The sequence below is a fragment of the Anneissia japonica genome, unplaced genomic scaffold, assembly GCF_011630105.1.
Source record: "Anneissia japonica isolate Jap-2015-1 unplaced genomic scaffold, ASM1163010v1 scaffold287761_len698747_cov189, whole genome shotgun sequence".
Classification (NCBI taxonomy): Eukaryota; Metazoa; Echinodermata; class Crinoidea; order Comatulida; family Comatulidae; genus Anneissia; species Anneissia japonica.
The window spans coordinates 185,183-209,164 of record NW_022715691.1 but is presented as its reverse complement, the minus strand read 5'-3'; the positions used below and the strand labels follow the sequence as shown (position 1 = coordinate 209,164).

Below are 23,982 nucleotides of genomic sequence, written 5' to 3'. Positions count from 1 at the left end.
ATACCTTCTCTGCGTCTCGGATTCTACATTTACTAAATTTAGAATCACGATCGTGAAACTAGTAAACAGGCCTATTATCGGTGTGTTTTCCTCATTTTGAATGATTAATAATTGATTAGGCCCATTAACTTCCATCCTGTTGCTTCTGATACTAATGTGATCTGTGTAACATGGTAGAACATTCTTTAAACATTTTAGCTTTGTTTGGCTAACTGAGCCCAAGCTATTTGACGAAAACAAAAGCAAATAATAAGCAATTACACTACTAAAATAAACAAAAAGTCTAATGTATTCATTTACAAACCAAGAGATATTTTAATGATGCATGGGGCCTAGATATATTTCTTCACGATATATTTTTTTCATTAATGATCCCTTTACCTAATAAGGATAAGTTTAGAAGACCAAATGTTATATATTTTATCGTAGACATTAAATTTGGTTTTCGAAAAGACATGTTTAAATGGAAAGCATTGATCAGCAAACTTATTTATTACCTTCTTCCTTTAAAGCATTCGTGTAATTGTACTCACATTTAACGTTATTTACATTTCGTACAAGTAAGAATAATTAAGTTTCCATGTTGTACATTATTATAAGATTTCGCGAACATTAATACTTGCATAGAAAAGAAAATCAGTATATAATGAGGCACAAACATAAAACAACGTCTAAAAAGTAATGAATGGAAGTAAGGCGCCCTCATATTCTTCCGTTTTGATACTTCGTGGACAGGTAACGATGAGCTTTGAACGTTTTCTGTTATTGCATAAAGACATTTTTGTATCTCATAACCCATATTTTATATTTTCGAGTATACAAACGTATAGTAGGCCCATATTTTCACAGCACTCGTATACTTCTAAACAAATGATCATTTCATTTCGCCGGGCATACTGTGGAATGCCGTTAATGGTTTTTGTTTGCGAATATTCCGCCAAACCGACAATGAATGGGCCTAAGTTTATGTTTACATTATGACCATAGACTCATTAAGAGACTGATTTAATTATGATTGGGCCTACGTACGGTAATATGTTCATAAAGAAACGTTGTACCGTACAACCAACCACAGGACAAAGTACGGTACAGTAGCTATGTAAGCTACGGATGCACATTATTGTTTTAAACGTAGCAGTAATTAGCCATTTAGTTTCTAGTTCCAATAAAACGAGTCGCGCTTCATGGCCCACGGGGGAAAATTACTCGGAAAGGGGACACACTTGGAAATTTAAAAGGGAACTCTACACACACTATTTTAATTAAATTCACTAAGAATTAAAATAAAAAATATAATATAGACCTAATATGCATTCCATATTTTATTATTTTGACTTCTTTCAACAACAACATTACATTGATTAATGGAAATCAGAGGGCTGCATTTATGAACGCAATGCAGTAAGCCTACGCACCGAGATACGGAATTAAATGTAAATTAATGTACTATTATTTAATGTCTGCCTTTGTGTCGTACAAACATGCTGGAAAATTATAATAGGCCTAAACGTTTATGACAATTTTTAATTGAGAGATCAATAGATAGAGGTACTTAATTTCAAGGCTGAGCTAAAGAGGATCAATTTATTTATATATAAAGTGTCAGCACTTCGCAATATTACGTAATATTTAAATCCGAGCCCGCATTTATTCGCTTGTAATGTAAATTACATTAGGTGGCCAATCAATTGGCTAAACAGAGGCGCACGTAATGAGCCTTTTATGGGCGCGTATGCGCGCGTAGGAATAACACACATTATGGATAAAGAATCTAAGAAATACATAAATCTCTGTCCAGATTATAAAATTTCTTCGACAAAAGACTGTTGTATGCCCATTATGATGTGCATATGTGACGTCATCATGACCATATTAGGCATGTCACTTTGTCAAATAAAATTTGATAGTCTAGACAGGGCTTAATATAACAATCAATGGAATTCAAAGTATTGAACCATCACCGTTGAGGAAACTACATTTTTCGTGTAATCGATGACTACTCCAATTGATAAGTGACAAAAAACAAAAACAAACAAACAAACAAAACAAAACAAAACAAACAAACAAAAAAACTGGTTGCCTTTATAAAATTCATTCTGGATAAAAAGATATAATCTCCATAGAGATGTTGTCTTACTTATCGGCACTCAGACACAGTCGTTTATTTCACACAAAAGTATATAAAACAGACTGTAGAACTTAATGACAATTGTTAGCTAATGTACCGGTAATGGTACAATTTTTTTTTCTCGTCGGTTGATTAAAACATCATTTTGATGTTGGGATGGTTACTTTATCCGAGAGAGGGCGCTAAGTATAATTTTTTAAACACAAGCTTAAGCATCTATGGATTGAATGACTAAACACATGCCCTTAACGATCCAAGGCTTTATATGGGATATAGAAAACTACATACTATACTAAATTATATCTACAGGCAAAACAATGTAAAAAGTAACGTGTACTACGTAGAGGAAAAGGTTTATCATTATAGAAAGACGATAAAATACATGTGATTGACTCCATTGTAAAGCAAATAATTACCTCTTATTGCGTATCTGGATAGTAAAATATCAAAAGAAGCACAAATATTATGTAAATCTTTAATTAATACGGTAGAAATTACTAAAAAAAAAAAAAGAAAAAAGGCGAATACATTAAATGTGGACTTCCAATATTTGGCATTTTTGTTTAGTTTTCTTCGACAGCGCATTGATTATTATTTATTTATTTAAAAAAACAAAAACAAAAACAAAAAAACACACACACACCCACCAAAAAATAAAAAGAAAGAAAAAAAAAACCACAAGCCATGAAGGGCTTGGTATCTTTTGAATTAATTGAAGGTTATTTTCTTTCACTCATGTACTGTAATTACGTATGCTTTGTACCACGGTACACTAAAATACTCTTTAAAAGCATATCTTTAAAGCAATTGTTTTTGTTTGATATTTTAAAGTTGGTTTAATTATGTACGTTTTTGAATCACGTCTAGGTGATCATACTTCATAAATACATTTTAGATTTACTTCATTATAAGTAGGTGGATGATTGTTCTATTGTTGTCAATATTATATTCTATCAGAGCCTCATGAAATACCCAATACTAAGCCTCAGAGCGAAATGAAGTATATATGGCTTGAGAATATTTTTTTCTGAATATACTTTAATATTTTGTAAAAATATTTTTTAGATACAGTGCCGTATCTGTTTTTTTTTTTATCACCTAAGTAGACCCCACCAAGGCTCTGTCCCTGCGTCCGATCCACTGATCTCTAGTACAATAGCTGGATTGCTCATCGGCCAATCTGTGTACAGATAATAAGTGAGGACACTGACGCCATGTTGGAGGACCTACGTGACGTATAACGATATACAGTATATATATATATATATCCAGGATTGCACCTCCTTTTTGCAATCCACCTATCATTGCTAGACGACAGCCACCCAATTTGAAATCGATTTTGACTTCATCCAAATTACTTCCTACCACCCAAGAGTATGGAAACACACCATGTTTAAAACCTAGGTGCCAACTTTGCACTGTCATCACAACAGACAGCTTATTCCATGTACCTGGGACAGATTGCATATATATGCACCCCCAGATTAGATTGTGATCACTCTAATGTGGTATATATGATTTACTGCAATAAATGTAACATGGGTAATTATATGAATGTAAGGAAATGTATTTTCTTTTTATTTTTACAGTCAACAATTTATTCTTTTTACAGTGTACCTTAATATTAATTTCCCTTACACAGGCATAAACATCATAGCTTCTCTTAATTATGCAATTAAGTGGAAATGTATTTTTTAAACTTTTATTCTTTTTCTTTTTTTCAGTAGTATTAATATTATTTTTTTATTATAATAAAATTTTTGAGAAATTACTATTAATTATTGAACTAAAAAAAATGAATAAGTAGGACATTTCGATGACAATGCCTTTATGTTATATGTTATGGCCAGACAAATTGAATTTCCACGATGATAAATTTATGATTGAGAGGCATTTATGTTCCACTATAATCATTAACATAGTAAACACCTTACTTTGATTGCTGTTACTTCTGATACAATTAAGAATAATAAATAATCAAAAAAGAAAAAGAAAATATAGCCTTGCATTACAGTATACAAGTATAACAAAAGTAAAGTATACCTTGTTTTTTACCTGATAAAATACTGTCTATTAATATAGTATATCAATAGTAATGAAAGTATGTATAAAAACATAGATCAATATTATCATATAAAAATTAAAAAAAACCCCCCACTCAATTGCATCATTAGAAGCTGATGATGTTTATGCCTATGTAGACTACACCCAGTTTCTAATTCATAATACACAAAAGCTGATACAAAGACACTCATAGCACTGCAGCAAAAACCTATTGTAGACCAGCATCAACCCCATTGTAGACCAGCATCAGCCCCATTGTCGACCACCCCTACCTTACAATGGTATAATCCATTGTTGGGTGGCTTTGTACAGGGGTGGCTTTGGACAGGGGTGGAATACAGTGTAGAATTTTGTTGGTACAGTACTCTGATGGAATAGCCAAATGGCCAGAGCCACTGCCCTCGGGCTGAGGTACCGCTCTCCTCTCGCTGGACTGGATTTCTTTCTCAACTGCTCCTCTCTATCAAACTGTTGGGAGTGTTTTAAAGAAGGACATGACTCCTCCTTGTTCGCATATTAACGTATTCCATTGGTTTATTATTTTTATTAATCATCAGAAAATTTAATTCTTATTGGTTCCTAGTATTGGTTAACACCCTAAGTCACTTTCCATTCCCTATCTTGGTTCCGGTCATCCATCAAGTTTAGGTGGACAGGACACTTCCCTTATAAGACCACAGGAATGTACAATACACTGACTAAATCCAGGGGAACAATCTACTAAGAAATAGAGAGTATTGCATACTGTAGACTATAGAAAATGGAATGCAGCTCAGGTTGATAACCTATCCTAGAACTGTATTACTTTAATCTAAAGGGGAATTTAAAAGAATAGCAAAATAAATTAATCAAATAATAAGAATCAAAGGCTTAATAAACACAAAAAATACACACTACTACATGTATATATATATACACATAATTATATATACATAACACATCTAGATGTGTATAAGAGACAGTATATATACCGTATACTTTTCAATAAATAAGAATTAAATTTAAACGTAAGAATTTTTTCAAATCATCTAACCACTCGACGTGACTGTTTATGCAGTTTACAAAAGCACGAGCGAAGTCGCGTTGTTATAATGGCATTGATCACTAACAACGCATATAACTTTGCTTGCACTTTTTTAAAAAAGTTGCATAAATAGTAAATTCAAGTGGTTAGATGATTTGAAAAATAATCATTAATTTAAATTTAAATTTATTATTAAAAGTTATTGCAAGAATCGTTATTTTTAACAATAATTTAAACAAATACCAAAACAAACATAGCTAAACAAAAATACGTCACATAGGCCCTCCAACATGGCGTCGGTGACCGCGCTAAAACTAGCCAATGAGCTATAGTAGAGATCAGTGGTCCGTGCCTTTTATGTTATTTAAAAGTACCCCAACTATGTAGTACTCACATTGCGAGATGATAAGAGAGAAAGTACGTATCCGTCCCCTCTCGATATATATTAGAGGGCCGGACAATTATCTTGCGTCACCACCTTTTTATTCGCATCCGATTCTACCATGCATTTTTTAAAAACCAGTTTTATGAGGCTTTTAGGGAATAGATTTATTTTAATAAAGCCGAGAAAGTGCTACGTAACAGGAATAAATAAATTGAACCAGGACCATTTGATTAGAAGGCAAGCGTCTTGAAGTAGTATACAACTTAACTCCAATTTTCTCCATAGACCTGTAATCTACCGTTATTAAATTTAAGAATTTCCTTAAACGTCACCTATAAAAACTGAATTGACTGGTGTCTCATTAAAAGTTAATAAATTATTTTATCATGTTAAAGCATTTAATATGCCCTATTTTTTTTATTGAGTGAACAAACCAATTTATCAGTCTGTTATTTATTTTTCAGATTTATATTTTTGTCAAAGATTAACAAATCTACTCTCATTATGTGAACATGAAATCTCGATTTATGTTTCGCTAAAAAAATATCTTTATTTTATCATTTTCAGTACGCAGGGGGAAACGTCCTGACGTCCTGACGTAATGCTTCCCTCTTGTAAAATGTAAAGTTTGTAGTCTTTCCAAAGTCGTATTGTGGTGGTGTGTTTATCTATTTGTATCCCATCATTCGCGAATAAGGTCGCTACGCATGCGCCTTTGAATTGCCCAGCCCTGTGCACTAAATTCTAATGTTGAAAAGTTGTTGAAGAGGTTGAATATTAAGATTATACGTTCTCTTAGGGAATTTATTTAGTTCTTCTGTTGAAAACCAAGTCTGTAAAAACAGGCGTCATAGTATTTTTTGGAATGTAAGTATGTCTGAAAGGAAGAAGTAATTATTTTGCTTGCATAGGCCCAGGCTATGCTAGCTAGGCCTAGGCCAGGCTGAAATGTTTTGCAGTCAATCAAGGGAAAGAAGATGACGTGAGTTCATCACATTGCCTGGCTTTTGAAGGACATCCGTGCTGTGTTTGTGATAGGCCTAGGGTACCGAGAAGTTGGTGTCTGTTACTAGCTAGGCCTATCTGTCATATCGTCGATGGTCGAATTGTTTATTACGAATAGCGAACAGTGTCTATCAAGATATTTATTATTTAGTTAGGGCAACCAAGCTGTATGATTGATTGTTTTTTAAGTGTTGGTTGTCTTGTGTGTTTATAGATAGTGTTTTATATGATTTAGGCCCTAAATACAAATTGAAAATACAACATTATACTGTACATCCATATTTTATAAATAACTGCACTTACTGCCTTGCTTCAATGATTTTTGATGGAAGTCTGAAGTAGGCCTATAGATTTTTGTGTGTGCTAGCTAGGTCAGCCGTTTAATCTTGACTTGTTTGACTAACCTAAACTAAGAATAGGACTAGGCCCAGTCCCTAGCTAGATTATGTGTAACCTATCAAGACAGAATATATGCTGCACTCTGTGTACTTTAAATAAAGTTTGGACTGGAGTTAAGACAAGATTTTCTATGAGAATCTTTGCTTGAATTTAATTGGAAGTGTTTAAAGTATAGTAAGTAGGCCTACATGTATAATTATTAATGAGTGAACTGTTTGATTTATTGTTATTGTCTCTGCTAAGAGCACATAGAAAAAATTATTAGATTTCACTCTCTTTAAAAAAAAAATGATGAGGGCAGGAGGTTTTTATCCCCCTTCTTTTTGGGGTGGGGTGGGAGACGGGGAAGGGAACAAATTATAGTTTTAGTAGGCATAGGCCTAGGCGCCTAGGCTTTGCTCTTTACAGTACCTCGAGCTAGGCCAGCCGTTGCCTAAACTTTCTTGATGTCGTAGGTTAGTTTTTGCCCAAAAAACAACCAATCCAACCAAACGCACCCATCACAAGGAAGACCGCCCACTTGTAATGCATGATGTAACAAGTTATTTTTAGCAACAAGATTCCCTGTGGAACATATGGGTCTTCATGCTGTGAATCAACGATCCAATCAGCCCACTGGGCGGGTCTCTTTAGGGACGGACCGCAGTGTTGCCTATTTTTAGCCACAGCTGTGGAACACCTCGAGTCTGCATGCTGTGAATTAACGATCCGATCAGCCCTCTGGGCAGGTCCCTTTAGGGCCGGACCTAAAACCTTTTGTTTCTACATTGCAATTGTTGTTACTTGCCTTATTTATAGGCAGGTTATACAGTACGGTATTAATTTGTAAACAGTTTATTCTTATACCTCCACATGGTAAATATCCACCTCAATTTACACATTGTATTTCGAGTTTATGGTGGATAAGGTCTTCACATTCCAATTCTAGGTTAATTAGTTCAATCCTGTTGGATCGCTTATTTTCCGCAGAACCAAAAACAATTAGAGATTCTCCCAATTCAAATATTTATTTTATTATTTTATATTAAGATTGTTCTTGATTTATTGTAAAGCTAGGTTGATTGTAAAATGTCATTGCTTTGTTGTATACAGTACCTTCAATTTATTTTTGTTGTATCTGAAAATTGATACAAAATATATTTTATAATGTTTAAATTTAAGATATCAACCCTCTAATAATCTTAATATCCTTACTTTAAAAACCTGTAAAAATAAAAAATTTTAAGATAATAAATAACAAAAAAAATCCTTTCCACACTTCCCTGGGTTCAGTTCCTGTCAGAATTTTTTCTCACGACCAAAACAACTTAACTCCCATATTGAGATTTAGTTTGTGTGTGTATTTAAAGCATTGTGATTGTATGTTCATTTGCAAAAGGGATTGTCACCTACTTAGGACAGTGATATATTTGCTATTGCCAATCCTTGGTGCAAGTGTGTGCTAAATAAATAAATAAATACAGTAGGTGTGTTTAGCCTATCTGCCATAGCCTTCTAATTAAAGAAATTTGAAAGAAAGGAAATTATTTTTTATGTTTTTGCAGTTAATATTTCGTAGGATTGAGACTACGGGAGATAGTGTACCATGGCCGAGGAGGACCTTTTATTCGACGATGTTTATGAACTATGCGAAGTCATTGGAAAGTGAGTTTAATTTAGTTATTTTTATGACTTTTAAGATCAGTATATACAGTATTTCCTTTATTTATTTTCTTGTTCTTAGCATCGATATAAAATGTGATAAAAATATAACTTTGAAATGGAACTCATTTGTTGAGAGTGGTTGTTTAGCGTTGTAAAACTGGGCACACGCTGCGTCAGCTGACAAATCCTCTGTTTTTGAGGTGTTGACACTGTCTGCTCTTCCTTGGTGGCTGCGCAAACCATCAGTGAATACAATCTGTCTTGCACTCTACGTCACATTGTGGTTTTAATCAAGATCCACTTAATTTTCCCACTGATGAAAAATAGGTCAGGTCTGCTGAACATTGGCTTAAGATATCTTGCATTTATTTTCATTAGTTTATCACAATGCAAATGTAAACATCATCAAAAATTTTGTCCTCCTTGCTCGCAAGTTTTGTGATTTTGCTGAATTTGCATTAACCATTGTGCAAGTACAGGTCTCCTTCCAATTAATGACCACTTTTGGGACTGGGATTTCTATGGTCTTTAGCAGCTTTTGTCTCTCATTAGAATAATAAATATAAAATAAATTTGTTAATTTGGGACCACAGAATAATGGTCTTTGATTGGAGGTGGCCCTTAATTGGAGGGTGTCTTTCTTTTGAGGGAGACTAGTATTCATTATAGCGTGAAGTGGAGCAAAAAGAAATAGGGACTAATACATGCTTTGAGCCAGCAACCTTTGGAACCCAATTGTGACGCTCAATCATGATTTTTGTCACAACTGAATACGGCTCCACGTCCCAAGTATCGAGACATCCAAATGATAATTTCAATCCAGATGTCCACATAACTTGAACTTTGCATGTAATATTTATTTTCCTTGGTCAGTCAATATCTGGAATTACAGAAATAAGACACGGTGACTGCAGAGGCTTTATAATTTTTATAGCTTGCAATATTAAGGCAGTCACAGTCTTAATGTTCCTTATCCTTATTAAATTATGTTATTGCTTTACACTGTTTTTGAAAATCTTTTGAGACAAAGAGTAGTACACTCTAAATCAATGGACTTTGATTTATTTATGCTATAAAACTTTCTATTGGTAAGACTTATTTACATATTATTGTAAATAATTGGTGATTCTTAAATACTGTATAAACTAAATCTCATGAAACCAGTTTTAGTGATATGATTATTTAATTTGCAATTTTCACAAATCACTTGCAGTTTAACTTTTTTTGTGTGTATTTTATATTATTTTAAACCACCAACCTGTACACTGCACCAACTTTACACGAACAGTATGTTACTTAAGTAATTTTGTTCACCTGTTATTAAGTTTAATTTTAAAACATCGATTATTGTTGGCAGTTCATCAGATTGCAATAATTTGGTTTGGCACACATATTGTTATTCCAGGATTTGGGTTTGTTCCCTGGTACTATACCACAGAATTTCTGATGTTTCAAACTTGTGTCATCGTTAAAAACTTCATTTCATAATTATCCAACAGAATGTGACTCACGATTTGCGGCTAATCTATGTGATGTTCTATACAAATGAGTCACATGCAGTAGTAGTGCACCTTCTTTAGGTGTAAAAAAAAATGATTCAGCAAGGCTTGAACCAAGAACCCTTAAATTGAAGGCAAACACAAGGGCACAGCTCCTTTCCAAATTTAGAAGTCTGAATTGTGTATTCATACCATTGCATAATTTGATTTGAAATACATTGTTGGATTAAGTATGTCATTGAAAATTTAAAATTCAATTTAATATTTAATGCCACAAACACAAAGTCTATTTCATGAATACTTACCTGGATAGGTCCACTATAAATTCTATTGATTTTATACAAGGCTTAAGAAAATAGGTGAGGTAGAGTAGGTGCAATGAAATACAAGAAAATTGAACACATGACCAATTGGTCAAACAAATACAATTACATTATTAATGAGAAATATTGCTGTTGACATTTATTATTTTTGTTATTCATCTTTTAAATAATTTTCTGTCGCTTAAACTTGTACTGATGGTTACACATACAATATGTAATCTGATACCATGGATGGGATTTAATAGTAATTAAATAAAATAAAATAAAAAATATTAAGTTTTTTTTTTTTTATTGAATTTGGGCTTTTTGGTCTTTTGGAAAAAAAATGATTACTTTGCTCTAAGTTTGATCCCACACTAACAGTTTTTTGTCAAATAAAATTTTATAGTGTAGATAATGCAACAGTGAGATTTAAGTCACAATATCACTATCATCCTGTACTGTAATTTTCAGTAAACGCTATTGTGTTTTTTATTGACTGAATAATTGATTGATTGATTGATTGATTTCTTTATTAATTGATTGATTGATTTTATATGGTGCTGTGGCAATTCCAGTATCCATGTTTATTCTTTTATGTCAAGATATATTTTGTTCACTTCTTCACTCTCTTAAACCCTGTCCAGACTATCAAATTTTATTTGACAAAACCATGTGACACGCCTAAATATGGTCATGATGACATCACATCATGACCATATATAGGCATATCGTGACTATATATGGGCATACAACAGTTTTTTTGTCAAATACAATTTTAAAGTGTGGACAATGCAATGAAGTTTAATTCACATTATCGCTTCCATCCTGTACTTTACACTGACTGTGAGTCACTTGCATCGGAGGAAAAAAATATAAAAAAACTTTTCATCTCAATTCAATTGAAGGGCCAGAAGTATACAATTTATGATAACAAAACAATTATAGAAATACTGGCATTACAAATGGACTCAGGATGAATTTGTATGAAGGCTGAGTGTTGATGGGTTTAATGTGGAAATGATAAGTTCACTTTTCAGTAAGGCAGGGTCAATTGAAAGACTAACTATTACTGTAGTATTATAGTCCGTATTATTACTGTATATACCATATCATAGACATTTAAAAAAAACTCAAACTTACATTAACTTGTCAAATTTTCATAAGTACAGTATCTATCAAATTTTATTAGAAAAAAAAGCATGTGACATGCCTAAATATGGTCATAATGACATCACATGAGCATGACCATATATAGCCACATCATGTCTATATATGGGCATTCTCGGTTTTTTGACACTACAATATTGTGTAATTCCTTCATAATTTAATAATACAGTAACCTGATTCTGGGCATGCAGTCTGTTTCACAATGCATCTAAACAATACAGATTGTTTCTCAATATACAGTATTTGCATAATAGCTATTGTGCTAACATGTTACAGTCATTAGTAATAAACAAGGTTAAAGGTAGTTATTGTGAAATAACCTGAGTTTACCACATGCTCAGTCAATTTCAATTTAGCTACTCTACACTAGGCAATATTGTCATCATCTGCATTCTGATCATTCTGAATACATAGTACTGTGGTAACAACTTTTAACATTGACTGCATGCTAACTATATTGTGAGTGTGATGTCACCAAAAAATTAAAATTTTCTATTATAACCAAACTATTAATAACTACAAGGTTTGTGGGCATAAATTCCCTCAATACGAATTAAGGGTAGCTCCATCTCCTTGCCATACAAATTACAGCTGCCACTAACGTCTCAGTCGAGAAATACGGGAAGCTGAAGTTTTTCTCGCAAATCTGACTACAAAACCGTATCAAAATTTCACGTTCTACTTCTGACTATGAGTTGCGCTTCGCACACGCCGCTGAGGGCGGCGTTCCGGGTACCCTGCGTCAAGTTTCAGTATGTTGAAATTATAATTATTATATTTTGTTATTTTGTTTGATAGCACATCAAAGAAATTATATGACGTCTAGATTTACAGCAATAAAGCGGTCACTAACAGTCTTTAACCAAAAATGAGACGTATGTATTGCATTAATTAATTAGGGCGACTGAACAGATCATATCATTTAGTTGGCACTGCAGTAAAATATAAGCTTTTATCTCTCCATAAACTGGCGTTGGTATTAATCAAATAGATAGGTATGCTAGGCATCCAATTTAATGTCCAAATTATATTACTAGTACTATACCAAATTCATACATTTAAAAATTTCCTTATTACACAAGATTTGCATTGAATTTTCTCTATGACTGATTTTTGTTTTTATGTTTGTTTATATTTTTTATTTATAAATTTGATTCCTTTTATAGTATCCTGTTTATAAGATATCTACTGTACCACTTTGAAAATCAGTGCACTAGTACTGAAAGTGCCTGCAGTATAAAGAAAGAATAAATAAATAAATAAATAAATAATGTCCAAATTATATTACTAGTACTATACCAAATGACAGTAGTTTAAAGATACAGTACAGTACTAATGGTAAAATCTAATTTTTATCTTTGTGATCAGATTTTTTTATGATGGAATTCTTAATTTCAACGCTTTCTTTTTGTTTCACGACTTTTAATCAGTCCAGCTATACTTCAGTTGTGAAAATTATACATGGGCTTAGGCCTATACTCAGATTAATTTTAGCCTCTGAAATGAAGCCTAACGTTAGGAATGGGCTTATACAGTACTTGAGCATGGACTTATACTCTTTGAAATTCTGTACTTTACGAAAATTAAAAAAAAATTTTACTTTTAATCAAAAACCTCTGAAACGTAGAGATAAAATACATTAAAAAAAATATTTGCGTACAGTACAGTAATCTACATATACAAAAATACATCACAAACACATTGCAAAGTACATGGAACTAAAGTTCAAACAAATAGAAAAAAAAAAACATTTCACTTAGATAAAGTAATGAGATGGGAATTTAAATGTTTTCATAGTATTTTAAACATGTAGTTCATGTAGTACAGCAGTTGTGTTTAAACTATGATCAAGTAATTAAGTCAATCAAGTTTAATTTAATCGTTAATCCATTAATTCCTGATCTTCTCTGATCCTAATCCCTGATTCAAGTCCTGGAGTTATCCATGAATACCATTCATTCAGTTTGTGTAGGTCTGACCAGTCTAGCCTACTATCAGACCTTAATTAAATTATTAAAAAAAAAAGAGACAAAACAAAACTGACTGGGTAAATACTTCCTTACCAAAAGTCTAAATGATATTATTAAACATACCAAATTTACAGCTACGGTGTATGCAACAATACCTTGTTGATAATGCTATCATATAAGATTATATTCTGATTGTGAAAGCAAATTTTAATCCTAGTTTAAATTCTTCCATTAAAATTTCTCATCAGTAATATAATTTTTCGTTCCATTAAGAATCTAATGTGCAAGGGGTTTTTTCGAAAGTTTACAAACACATGGAAATATGTGTGAGAGTACAAGCATTATTTCACTATTGAACAAAGACCAAATTAATTAAAACTCCGCATACGTTGTTTAATAATCTTGCTGGTCCCTTATTTATGATGGCCACTACAGTACAGATCCACTTGAATTTGACGTGCCTTAGCATGCCAGCTGTGAATCTTTCTAGTTTGCAAGCAGAGTTCATACTACTGTAAATACTATTCTAGCTTTTGCTAAATTCATTTCTCATTTTTAAGGCTTTGTCAACAGAAACAAAAGCATGATATTTATTTGCAGATAAAATTTGACATTTATGGTTAATATTATTTTGTAGTTAAACGAAATATGGGACTCTCATTCATTGTGATACTAGAAAATGAAGACTTTAATGTAACTGTTCTGGCTTCACATCAGATTGGCAGGCTCAATGACGCCCAATTCCACCAGGGTGGCCTATTTTCTGCCCATCACTTAATTATAGCTCTACCCGTGTCCTAATTGTTGCATAGCTAGCACTGCCCATCTGTAAGATTGTAATTAGTCCAGTGTATGCAATTTGATTTTACATAGTACTAATATAAAAAATACTAGATAGGTCATGTCTCTCACATCATTTCTATTTCCTGGTACAAATTAACTTTTTCTTTATTTATTGCAATTGCAAGCATTATCTACATGTACAGTATCCTACCAAGAGAACCTGGTGGATCATTCAAAGGTTTGCTCTGGCTTATATAATTCTTAACTCAAATATATTCATCCTTATTCGACTTGTCAGGCCTCTTCATTTCACGTTCCTCAACTAAATATCAGCTTTTACTTCCTAAATCTTTTAAGGCCAATGCTCAACTCAACCAATTTAAAACTAAAAAATTAAATTTGAAATGATTGCAGAGTACCATTCTCCTAAATAAACTCAGTCTACCCATCCATTCCTCTTGGTTCTTGCTTGGCTTGTTGGTGTTTTTTTCTTAGTAGTAAGTTTTCTGGGGGCCGCCCTTCAGGCTCATGCCTACTTGGTTCCCGGCACTTGGAATTAAAGTAAATAAACTGAAGTTTCAAGTTTAAACAACCTCTTACTTATAATAACATATACTGAGATTTTTTTCGAAGAGAACTCGTGTAGCTATTTTGCAATACATGCATGTTTGCATAAACCATGCTCTTTCTATGCACTCAAACTCTACACCGATTCATCTACTGTAACAACTACTTGTATTGTTAGTGCACAATTGTCTATTGTGCATTTTTGTTTATGTGCTATAGGTTCATACTTCATAGTGTAACATTATTTTTTTGTCAAAATTTAATGTCTTTACCATGCATCACAATATTACAATTTCACACAAGATGAACATATTTCTGTGAAAACAGTGTTCATATTAAAATGATGTATGGAAAGAATGGCACCAGAAAAATGGCCCCAGAGAAAAGTCCCCTGCAAAAAATGCCCGGATAAAAATGACTCTGGTAAAAAATAACCCAAAAGAAAAACCAGTTTTATTAATAATTTTAGAAATTGGGGGCATTTTTACCTACCTGTCATTTAGAGTCATTTTCTTTGGTGGGGGGGGGGGCCTTGTGGGGTTTTTTTCAGGGGCCATTTTACCTACATTCTAATAAACACATTCAACACATTTGTAAATAAGTATTTGAGTACTAACATCATTTCGGTTGATATATAGGTACTGGTATATTTTAAAAGTTAAGCTGACAAATGATTAGTATTCATACCTTACTCTTTCATTTTCTTTTCTGATTCTTCCCTTATTTTTTCTGAAAATCCTCCTTTTTAACATGACCACATTAAAGCATATAATTCTAGTTGATATGCCATCGGCCTATTTTTTTATGTTTAAATGTTTCAATAATTTAGGTGATATTTAATGGTGCACTACATCTTGTTTTTAGTTGGCATGTCTGGATATATTATGAGGTCACGACCTATTATACGTAGGCAATTAATACAGAATAGAGTGGTCAAGAATTATACATTTTCAACAATGACGTAGAAAATTGTAACATTTCAATTTCTCAGATTTTACTGATGATGATAGCCACGGTCTCATCTCATTCAAGTAACAAATGATTTTATGTGACAGCAACTTTAAGTTTAAAGAAATTTAATAATGCAGGAGAGTTGATTACCCTGGTTTCCCGGCGACTAATTCGTTCATGGTAGTTAATATCTTTGCGTTTGTCAACATCACATTAACCTATGGTTCGTTTATTTTTTGGGACATTCATTAGCTGTGTCAACAACCTTTGAGTCATTTAATCACCGACAGGTTTTTGTAGGGTACATGCATAAATTTGTATTATAATAGAATAGTTTAAACAAAGAAGGAAACTGGATTTTATTAGATGTGGGTTTTGTCGCAATCACAGTAATGATGAAAAAATCACCCCTAAACGCAAATAGTACTTTTATTATAATTCAATAAAAAAAAATGTTGTCTTTTATCCCATCTTTAAATTTTCACATAGAATTTCTTAGTGGTAAATCATAAAAGTTGTCATGTTAATTAAATTCATTCTTATCTTCTTCATGATAAAGCTTTTTAATATCCAATAAATTTCAATTCAATTTTTTTTTTCAATTTATTCACAATTTGATGGTTATTATTTATTTATTTTTTTCAGTTTTGTGATTTATTTTCCCTTATTTTTATGGAAATAATAACAGATTATAACAATGGATGAGATGATAATAGTGTATACTCTTTCACAAAGTTTGAATATATGTCAGCTGATTTTGATATGGCAGTAGTACAGTGGCAAAGCCATCTATTATTTGTTTCCTTTCAAGTCTACAAGGGACATACAGCAAGCAAAAAGTAATGTAACATAAAGAATATACTATACTGTAGCTTTAGAGTGTACGTTTCTAGTATACAGTATTAATATAGCGCAAGCCATTTCACTCAAGCTGTGAAAGCTAAAATAATTGTCAAATAAAGAATAAATAAGTTTAGTTTACAGTCACAGACTGTGTAGCTTTTGTAGCACCTATAGAGCGATGTTATTGTTAATTTTTTGTGCAAGTTGCAATCTAGATTTTGTGCAGTGTATGTCATAAAAACTACCACTTGAATCACTCATTACACTTCTGATGTGCTGATGTGTAGAGAAGAGATGACGCAGAATAATCATAGCAATTGGGAATTTACAGAGGAGATGACAGAAAATTTGAGTATAATCTATTAAAGTGTAGAAGAGAATATACACAGAATAAGCATAGTAGTTGGGGATGTGTAGAAGAGATGACACAGAATGGGCATACTGATCTGGTGATGTGTAGAAGAGATGACACAAAATAAGCGTAGCAATTGGGAAAGTGATGACATTCATCAGCGTGTGTGATACGAGAGTGTGCTATTGTTTGTCTTTGTTGCATTGATTAATAGTATATTTGTATTATTAGTTCAGCTGTATATTGCATCCTAGATCAATAATTAGAGGTGAATTTAGGTGCTTAATCTATTCAACTACAGCATAATTCCACCTGGTTCTTTTTAATTTATTAAAATGTATCAATTGCTACAGTATTCCCAAAATAGCAAATTAATCCTCACAGTATTAATCCTTCATTTAGATTGTATAATTCTGATTTGAACCCAGTCAAGTGGAACATTTCTCCTTTTGCCTCATTTCAAATTAAAAACAGAATAATGAGATAGAAACAGGAACTGCTGCTTTATCAATTTGGTTTGTTTTCAACCTGTAATCCTAAATAAAGTATACATTTTAATCTTTTAGGCTACAGTAGTGAACAATGAACAGAGTTAAGTATTAGATTTGAATTGAATTGAAAATTAGAACATGAAAGAAATATTTTTTCTCACCAATTACCATGTGCATATTGTTAATATTCCTTGCATAGACTCTTACATTTTGTTGGTACTATAATCAATTTAAGGTTTTTTTTTTTCCAAATAAAGTCATAAATCAGTGAAAATTGAATTGTTTTTATTGGTATCTCATCTTTGTTAATAATTTACTGTTTGTTTACATTTATTGCTTTCCAAGGACAAAGTAATCAAAATCAAGTCAATCAACTACAGAAGCACAAAAAAAAAAATCCCCAAAACAAAGAATTCAAATGAATTATTTTATAATTTTATTGAATTTTTAAAGGATTTTCCAGATTTAACTAAAAATAATATCTTAAAGTAGGGTTCATAAGATGTCAATCAAACCTAGTCAAGTGAAACATTCCTCTGCTTTGCTTTATAAGATGAAAAAGGAACTAATGTTGCGTTCTACTGCATAACGTACAGATGAAGAAAGGAATACACTTGTTTTGTAGTCATATTATGTGTATAGTTCAAACTGAGAACTCTCAGATTGAAAGACAAAACCTTAACTACCAAACCATAGTGGACTGTTACACAAAGTTAATAAAACTTAACTGACCAATCACAACATGTTACTAACAGTACGTGCCTGTCTCACAAATGCAAGTTTACATTTTGTTCAACTGTCATATTGTAGGTCCTCAATAAAGAACAAAGGGGCAGGTTTTCCATTACATTTAAAACAGAGGAGGGAGACACAATATTACCTTTCTTGCCCCTATCTGCCACTGAGGACACACACACCGTAGGATGTCACTTTCAATCTCCTTTGGAATGTTATACTACCAATCACTGCTGTACTGTACCTGTCACTCGTCTGTCATTATTGCGGTTAGAATTGATTTCAACCTGCCAATCAACCTAACTTAGCAAGCAATATTATTGATTTGACCAATATTATTCATGTTGGCCTTGATATGTCAAAGAGTTGGCCCTATACACCATTCATGATATGTCACCTCTAACAGTTCCATTCATATCTAGGTGACAAGTAAGTGATAAATCTCAATTTTCATTTCTTATTTACTTTTTATATTTATGGAAAGAATTTTTGCTTTTCGTAATTCTTCATGGTTTGAAATTGCTATGGAGATTCGTCATAAATGATAAGATAGATTACCGCAGCGATTTTCAAACCATGAAGATTCATCATAAAAGATTTAAGATGTAATTTCTCACAGGAATTTTTTTTATCCATTTTTGTTTCAAATTACAGTTTCCCAAGATTTTAAATCAAATAGATTCAGATGTTATTTTTGGATCATCAAACTTCACAAAAATATTGGATGTATACACTTTACAGTATCTACTGTACAGTGTACCAAAATTAAAAAAAAAAAAGCTATTGAGTGGGTCGTGTGAGTATATAGGCCTAATGTTTATACTGTAACTTGGTTGTCAATTTCGTTCGTTCATATGAATAAACCGGAACACCACAGTTGATTTTTTAATGTAGTGTCCTTTAGCGAATAATCACGTATAATCAATTCTAGTAACAGTTATTGACTGGAACAGTCGTAGCAGGGTCACCATCGAACAGGTTAACAGCATGACCCCCCCCCCCCAGTTTTTAAAGCGTCTTGCCCAAGGACACAAGCAATGCCTTAAGTGTCGGTCTCGATCTTTGGATCTCACGAGTCTAACACCATACACGCTGTGACACAGCACCCAATATCACCAATATTATACATCAATGACAAAAAAAATTTCTATAAAATTACACAACTCAAATGCAAACTGTTCTGTTTGCAGAATTTAAGAAAAATTAAACACAAACAAATTATAATTATACAATGTAATGTCTACCTTGAAGTGGAATTATTGGTTGTGAAAATACTTAAATACACTTAACATTGAAAATTATAAGAACATGCTTAATTTTAACCCATACCACCTACAGTACTGTAGTTTAGTAGGTTTACACTGCAGGTGATAGAATTGTACAGTATTAAAAATAAAGGGAGCAGAAATTGCTTTAGTATAAAAATGTGTGTAAATAAAATAATAAGAAATATAAAAAATGTTTAAAAAAAGTTTATTAATTTGCTGAGTACTGTCTACATACAGACTGCAGTATCCAAAATATGATTCACTTAAATTTAAATAAAAGCAATATTAAGTCATTTATAAATCTTTATTTAAAATTTGAAATGTAAATGTGCCTTTATCTCCATTTATGTTTATTATATTTAGAGTTTGTCTTCTTGAAAAAATTCAAATACTAGGCAGATATTAAATATTCCTAAGAAATGAATAAAAAATCAATATGAGAGATGTGTGGGATGGTTATTAGACCATCATATTGCCAGAAACATTTTGAATATTATAAAGATTATATAAAAAGTTGATATCATTTAAATTTTCTGGAGAATAAAATTAATAGTTAATGCTCCATCTCAAGGGAACAATCTCTATCTACATATTATTCAAAAGCCTTCCAAGTAGGATAAAAAAACCATCCGCCCACAAGAATGATTGAAAAGTTTTTTTTAAATGTCTTGTATCGGGTTTTAGTCTCAGCTTTCAGAACAATTGCAGGATATTATAATTATAATGGGGAAGTTAAATTGAAATTCTTACCCAGATTAATTTGCTTGTTTTTCTTTTACATGGAAAAATCTCACGAGTGAGATTTTACAAGTGCTTTTCATCCACTTAAAAATGAAAGTATAAGATTGTTTTTTTAAAAGGCTATATCAGGAATCCATGTAGTGCACTGCAGACTTAATGGTCATCTGGAATATATACAATATTGGAATCCAATATATTTGTGTATTTATGTTATTGTTTTATTCAACTTTCTTTTAAGAGGGTAACTTTTACAGCAAAGTTGATGCAGAGAGGCCCTTGTAACATGAACAATGCAAAGTTAATATGAGCAAAATATGTACAGTACAGAAACAATAAATTTAATGACACTGAAATTTTTGTTCATTTCATTAAATCAGTATAAATTTAACCAGCATGCACAACCTTGCTTGTGCTCTCACCCTATCCCAGATGATACACAATTATGTAAGGTCAAATAAAAAAAATATAGTTTCTCATCTACTTGCACATCCATTTTTTCTGCCTCACCAAATTTTTTTTCTTTATTTTACGAAATTTACCAATATCTGGCTAACTCACATCAGTAAAATTCTCCTCTCGATTGTTTGTGGTTGGGGATACATAGGCCTATGGTATGACTCATGTCTGGTGCTTCTTTTATTTGCTTTCAATGTGTCTACTTGGTAAAAGTTAGAAAGTAGTATCTGTTTCCCATCGGCCATCTTGGATTTGCCATCTCGGAGTAAAAAAAAAGCGCCCTCATTCTCCTTTTTTCAAAATATTAGGACAAGAAACTACTTCTTGGTTTTTTCTTGGCCTAATTGCTAACTAGAAATGGTAAGCTAAGCTGACCTCGGTATTGTGATACAAGGGAAAGTTAAAACAATGTTGATTGTAAAAATGCATCACATCTCATAATCATAGTGACTGTGCATTTTTGTTCTCCAGTGCATTGTCCTTATGACCTAGGCATATTGTCAGATTTGTTTTTATGATTGATCGTATAAATAAATTAAATCTTCATCATATATTTTACATTACATTAATCGTAGACAAACAATGTGTATTAATTCAATCATTCTTATATCAATAATTAAAAAAAAAAGACAACAATAATGAGTATTATGTATTAGAGTTGTGCATAAACTTAACATGACCTGAATTGCAGTATCTGGATGAATCGAACCTGAACTTGCAGACCTACAGTAATCCACATCTGCATTCTAATGTACCTTAAATCCTGGTATTTATTATGGCAATTTATTTATATCTCTGGAAATTCAATTAAGTTTCAAATCTATGTTGCACATAAAGCTTCTAGAACTATAAAATTAGGCCTTTAAATTAAGGCATTAATAGTTATTTTTTAATTATAAGCTACTCTAAAAAGAAATTTAACAAATATAACAAAGTCTTTAATCATATATACTATACTTACATCATATATTTCAATTAATGTTATTAAAAATCTAACAGTTAGGGAAGCAATGTAGAGCAGTTACCGTAGGTAACTTAAGGCAACTGGTTAAGGGTGGTTTTCGAGGTCCAGGAGGTACCTACAATAAGGCATGCTGATAGGATCTACTGTACAGGAACTACTCTTGTGGGGGTCTGTGTAAATTCCTGGATGGGAAGCATTTTGGCATGTATTTCCTCATCTTTTAAATCGTTTATGCAAGAGAAGGGGATGGCTTTTGTTAAAGATGTTTAAAAGAAGGTTTTGATGAACCATACAAAGAAAATCTCATGGTTGCAACAGGATTGATTATCATGTTTGAAATACTGTATACTGTTAAGTAATAACAAATTGTGTTCATTCATGAACATTGATTAATTATTAAATTTTGGAGATTTTTTTTCATCCTACAATATCTATACAATGTTGAAACCCTGTACACAAGTAATGAAATTCCCTGTAGTATAATAGTTTTGAGGTGCCTGTTTGGGTTTTTTTTTTCAGAAAAGAATTAGTATTGGCCTTGAAATTTTTTTAATTAATCAGAACTTTTACTTAGAATTCAGCTTTTTAACTGATGTTTAATAAGGTTTATTAATAGCATTCAAGTTAGTATCATGTGCATTAATACCCAATCTATTCCCTATAATTTACCAGCAACTACCTGCCTTCCTACCACTACCCACTCGTCCGCTCTCTACTATTTACTACATATCCACTCCCTACACTTCTAATATCCATCGCTAATATTCACAAGCTCATCAACTTACTACAGTATGTAAGCACCAAGAATTCAAAATATGGGGAGGGGGGAGGGAGGTCAGGAAGGGACTTTTAGTTTTGCAGATGGAAGGTCTATAGTACTGTACATCACCACAGTTGAGGCTGAGCAAAATTTTAAGACAATGGCATATCTGGAAAACCAGAAATGGCACTCACAGACTTACTTTTGAATTTATTTTTATTTAAAAAAAAATGTAGGGGGCATATACCAGCTTGGCATCCCATTGAATCCACCTACAGGTACTATTATGCTTACAATCAACCTATCCAGTTCCTACTGTACAGACTTTTCAGAGAATGTTTTTTGACAGTCAGTATTGTCTTGTCAACTTTAATATAGAGTGCATGTCAGGTTATTCATTAGCATTATACTATCTTGGAAGTGCTGTCGTCACATTAAAACAGCACATTGTTATGTGCATCGATCGATTGTAAATTGAGGTAAAATGTGAAATCAGGTTTTTTACTCTATGTACTCTACAGTTAATAGGAAGGACCTAATATTGTGAGTAGACGTTGTGATTCCTGATTTGTGATTCGGAATCCTATTCAGAATATAAATCAATGGTATGAAGATAACTATTGCACAGTGTTCAGTAACACACTCTTCCAACAGCTCTGTATTATTACAGCTGTATACTGAACTAAGAAATCCCGTGAAACTACCCCAACAGTATGATTGTTCCATCCTATTTTATAATAGAATTTCTAGTTAGTGGATCATTAGAGTACCTCAGACACCCTCTGCATCCTCCACCACCTTGTGAAAACAGATGTGTTACTCCCTTGCTGAATCCAACATGATTTTGATCTACCCAGCTAATTTATCCTACCCCGCTTTATTCCATACTAGTAAAAAATCTTATTAAATTCTTGTTTTCATTGTTTTTGTACAGGGTAGCGGTTTAGAGAGAATTCACCCTGGTGTCAGACTTTTAGCCCATTATTCTCTCTTGGCATGCCGATAATCTGTCTTTTTTTATCTTCATTTTTATGTGTCTTTGTATACAGTATGAACATGCCAAATTTATAAAAAATAAGTAAAATAAATAAATAAATACCCCAGTGCATTATTCCATACCGTAGTATTCCTTACCAATTTATTATATTTTTCTGTATGGCCACTACTTGCACTGTGTTTTATGTACAGTCTATTTTTTTTTTAATTGAATCTACATTTATAATATTCATAATAATCTATTCTATTTTCTACACATTCATTTAATTTATTCTTTGTGACACCACGAATAAATTAATGTATTCAATTTACTACACATTTTATGTATTCTTCCTGGTGCCATGAATTCTCTCGAGGGCCCAAGGTAATATTTGCTTACATTATACTAAAACACAGTATCAATCATAAACTCACTGTTTTTGTTGTCTCGCTAGCTGATTTCAGTTCAATTGATTTTTCAAAACGATAATGTTATGAATCGTCCT

General features: G+C 32.3%; 1 protein-coding gene across 1 annotated transcript in view; it reads left to right on the top strand.

The window, feature by feature from the left end:
* Nucleotides 1–6,308: 6,308 nt before the first annotated feature.
* LOC117109320 (peripheral plasma membrane protein CASK-like) overlaps nt 6,309–23,982 on the top strand; it is a 68,395-nt gene continuing 50,721 nt past the window's right edge. The window contains exons 1-2 of the mRNA XM_033251591.1: nt 6,309–6,468; nt 8,550–8,649. Coding sequence (XP_033107482.1) covers nt 8,591–8,649 — 59 coding nt within the window. The 5' untranslated portion in view covers nt 6,309–6,468; nt 8,550–8,590. The remainder of the gene's footprint in view (nt 6,469–8,549; nt 8,650–23,982) is intronic.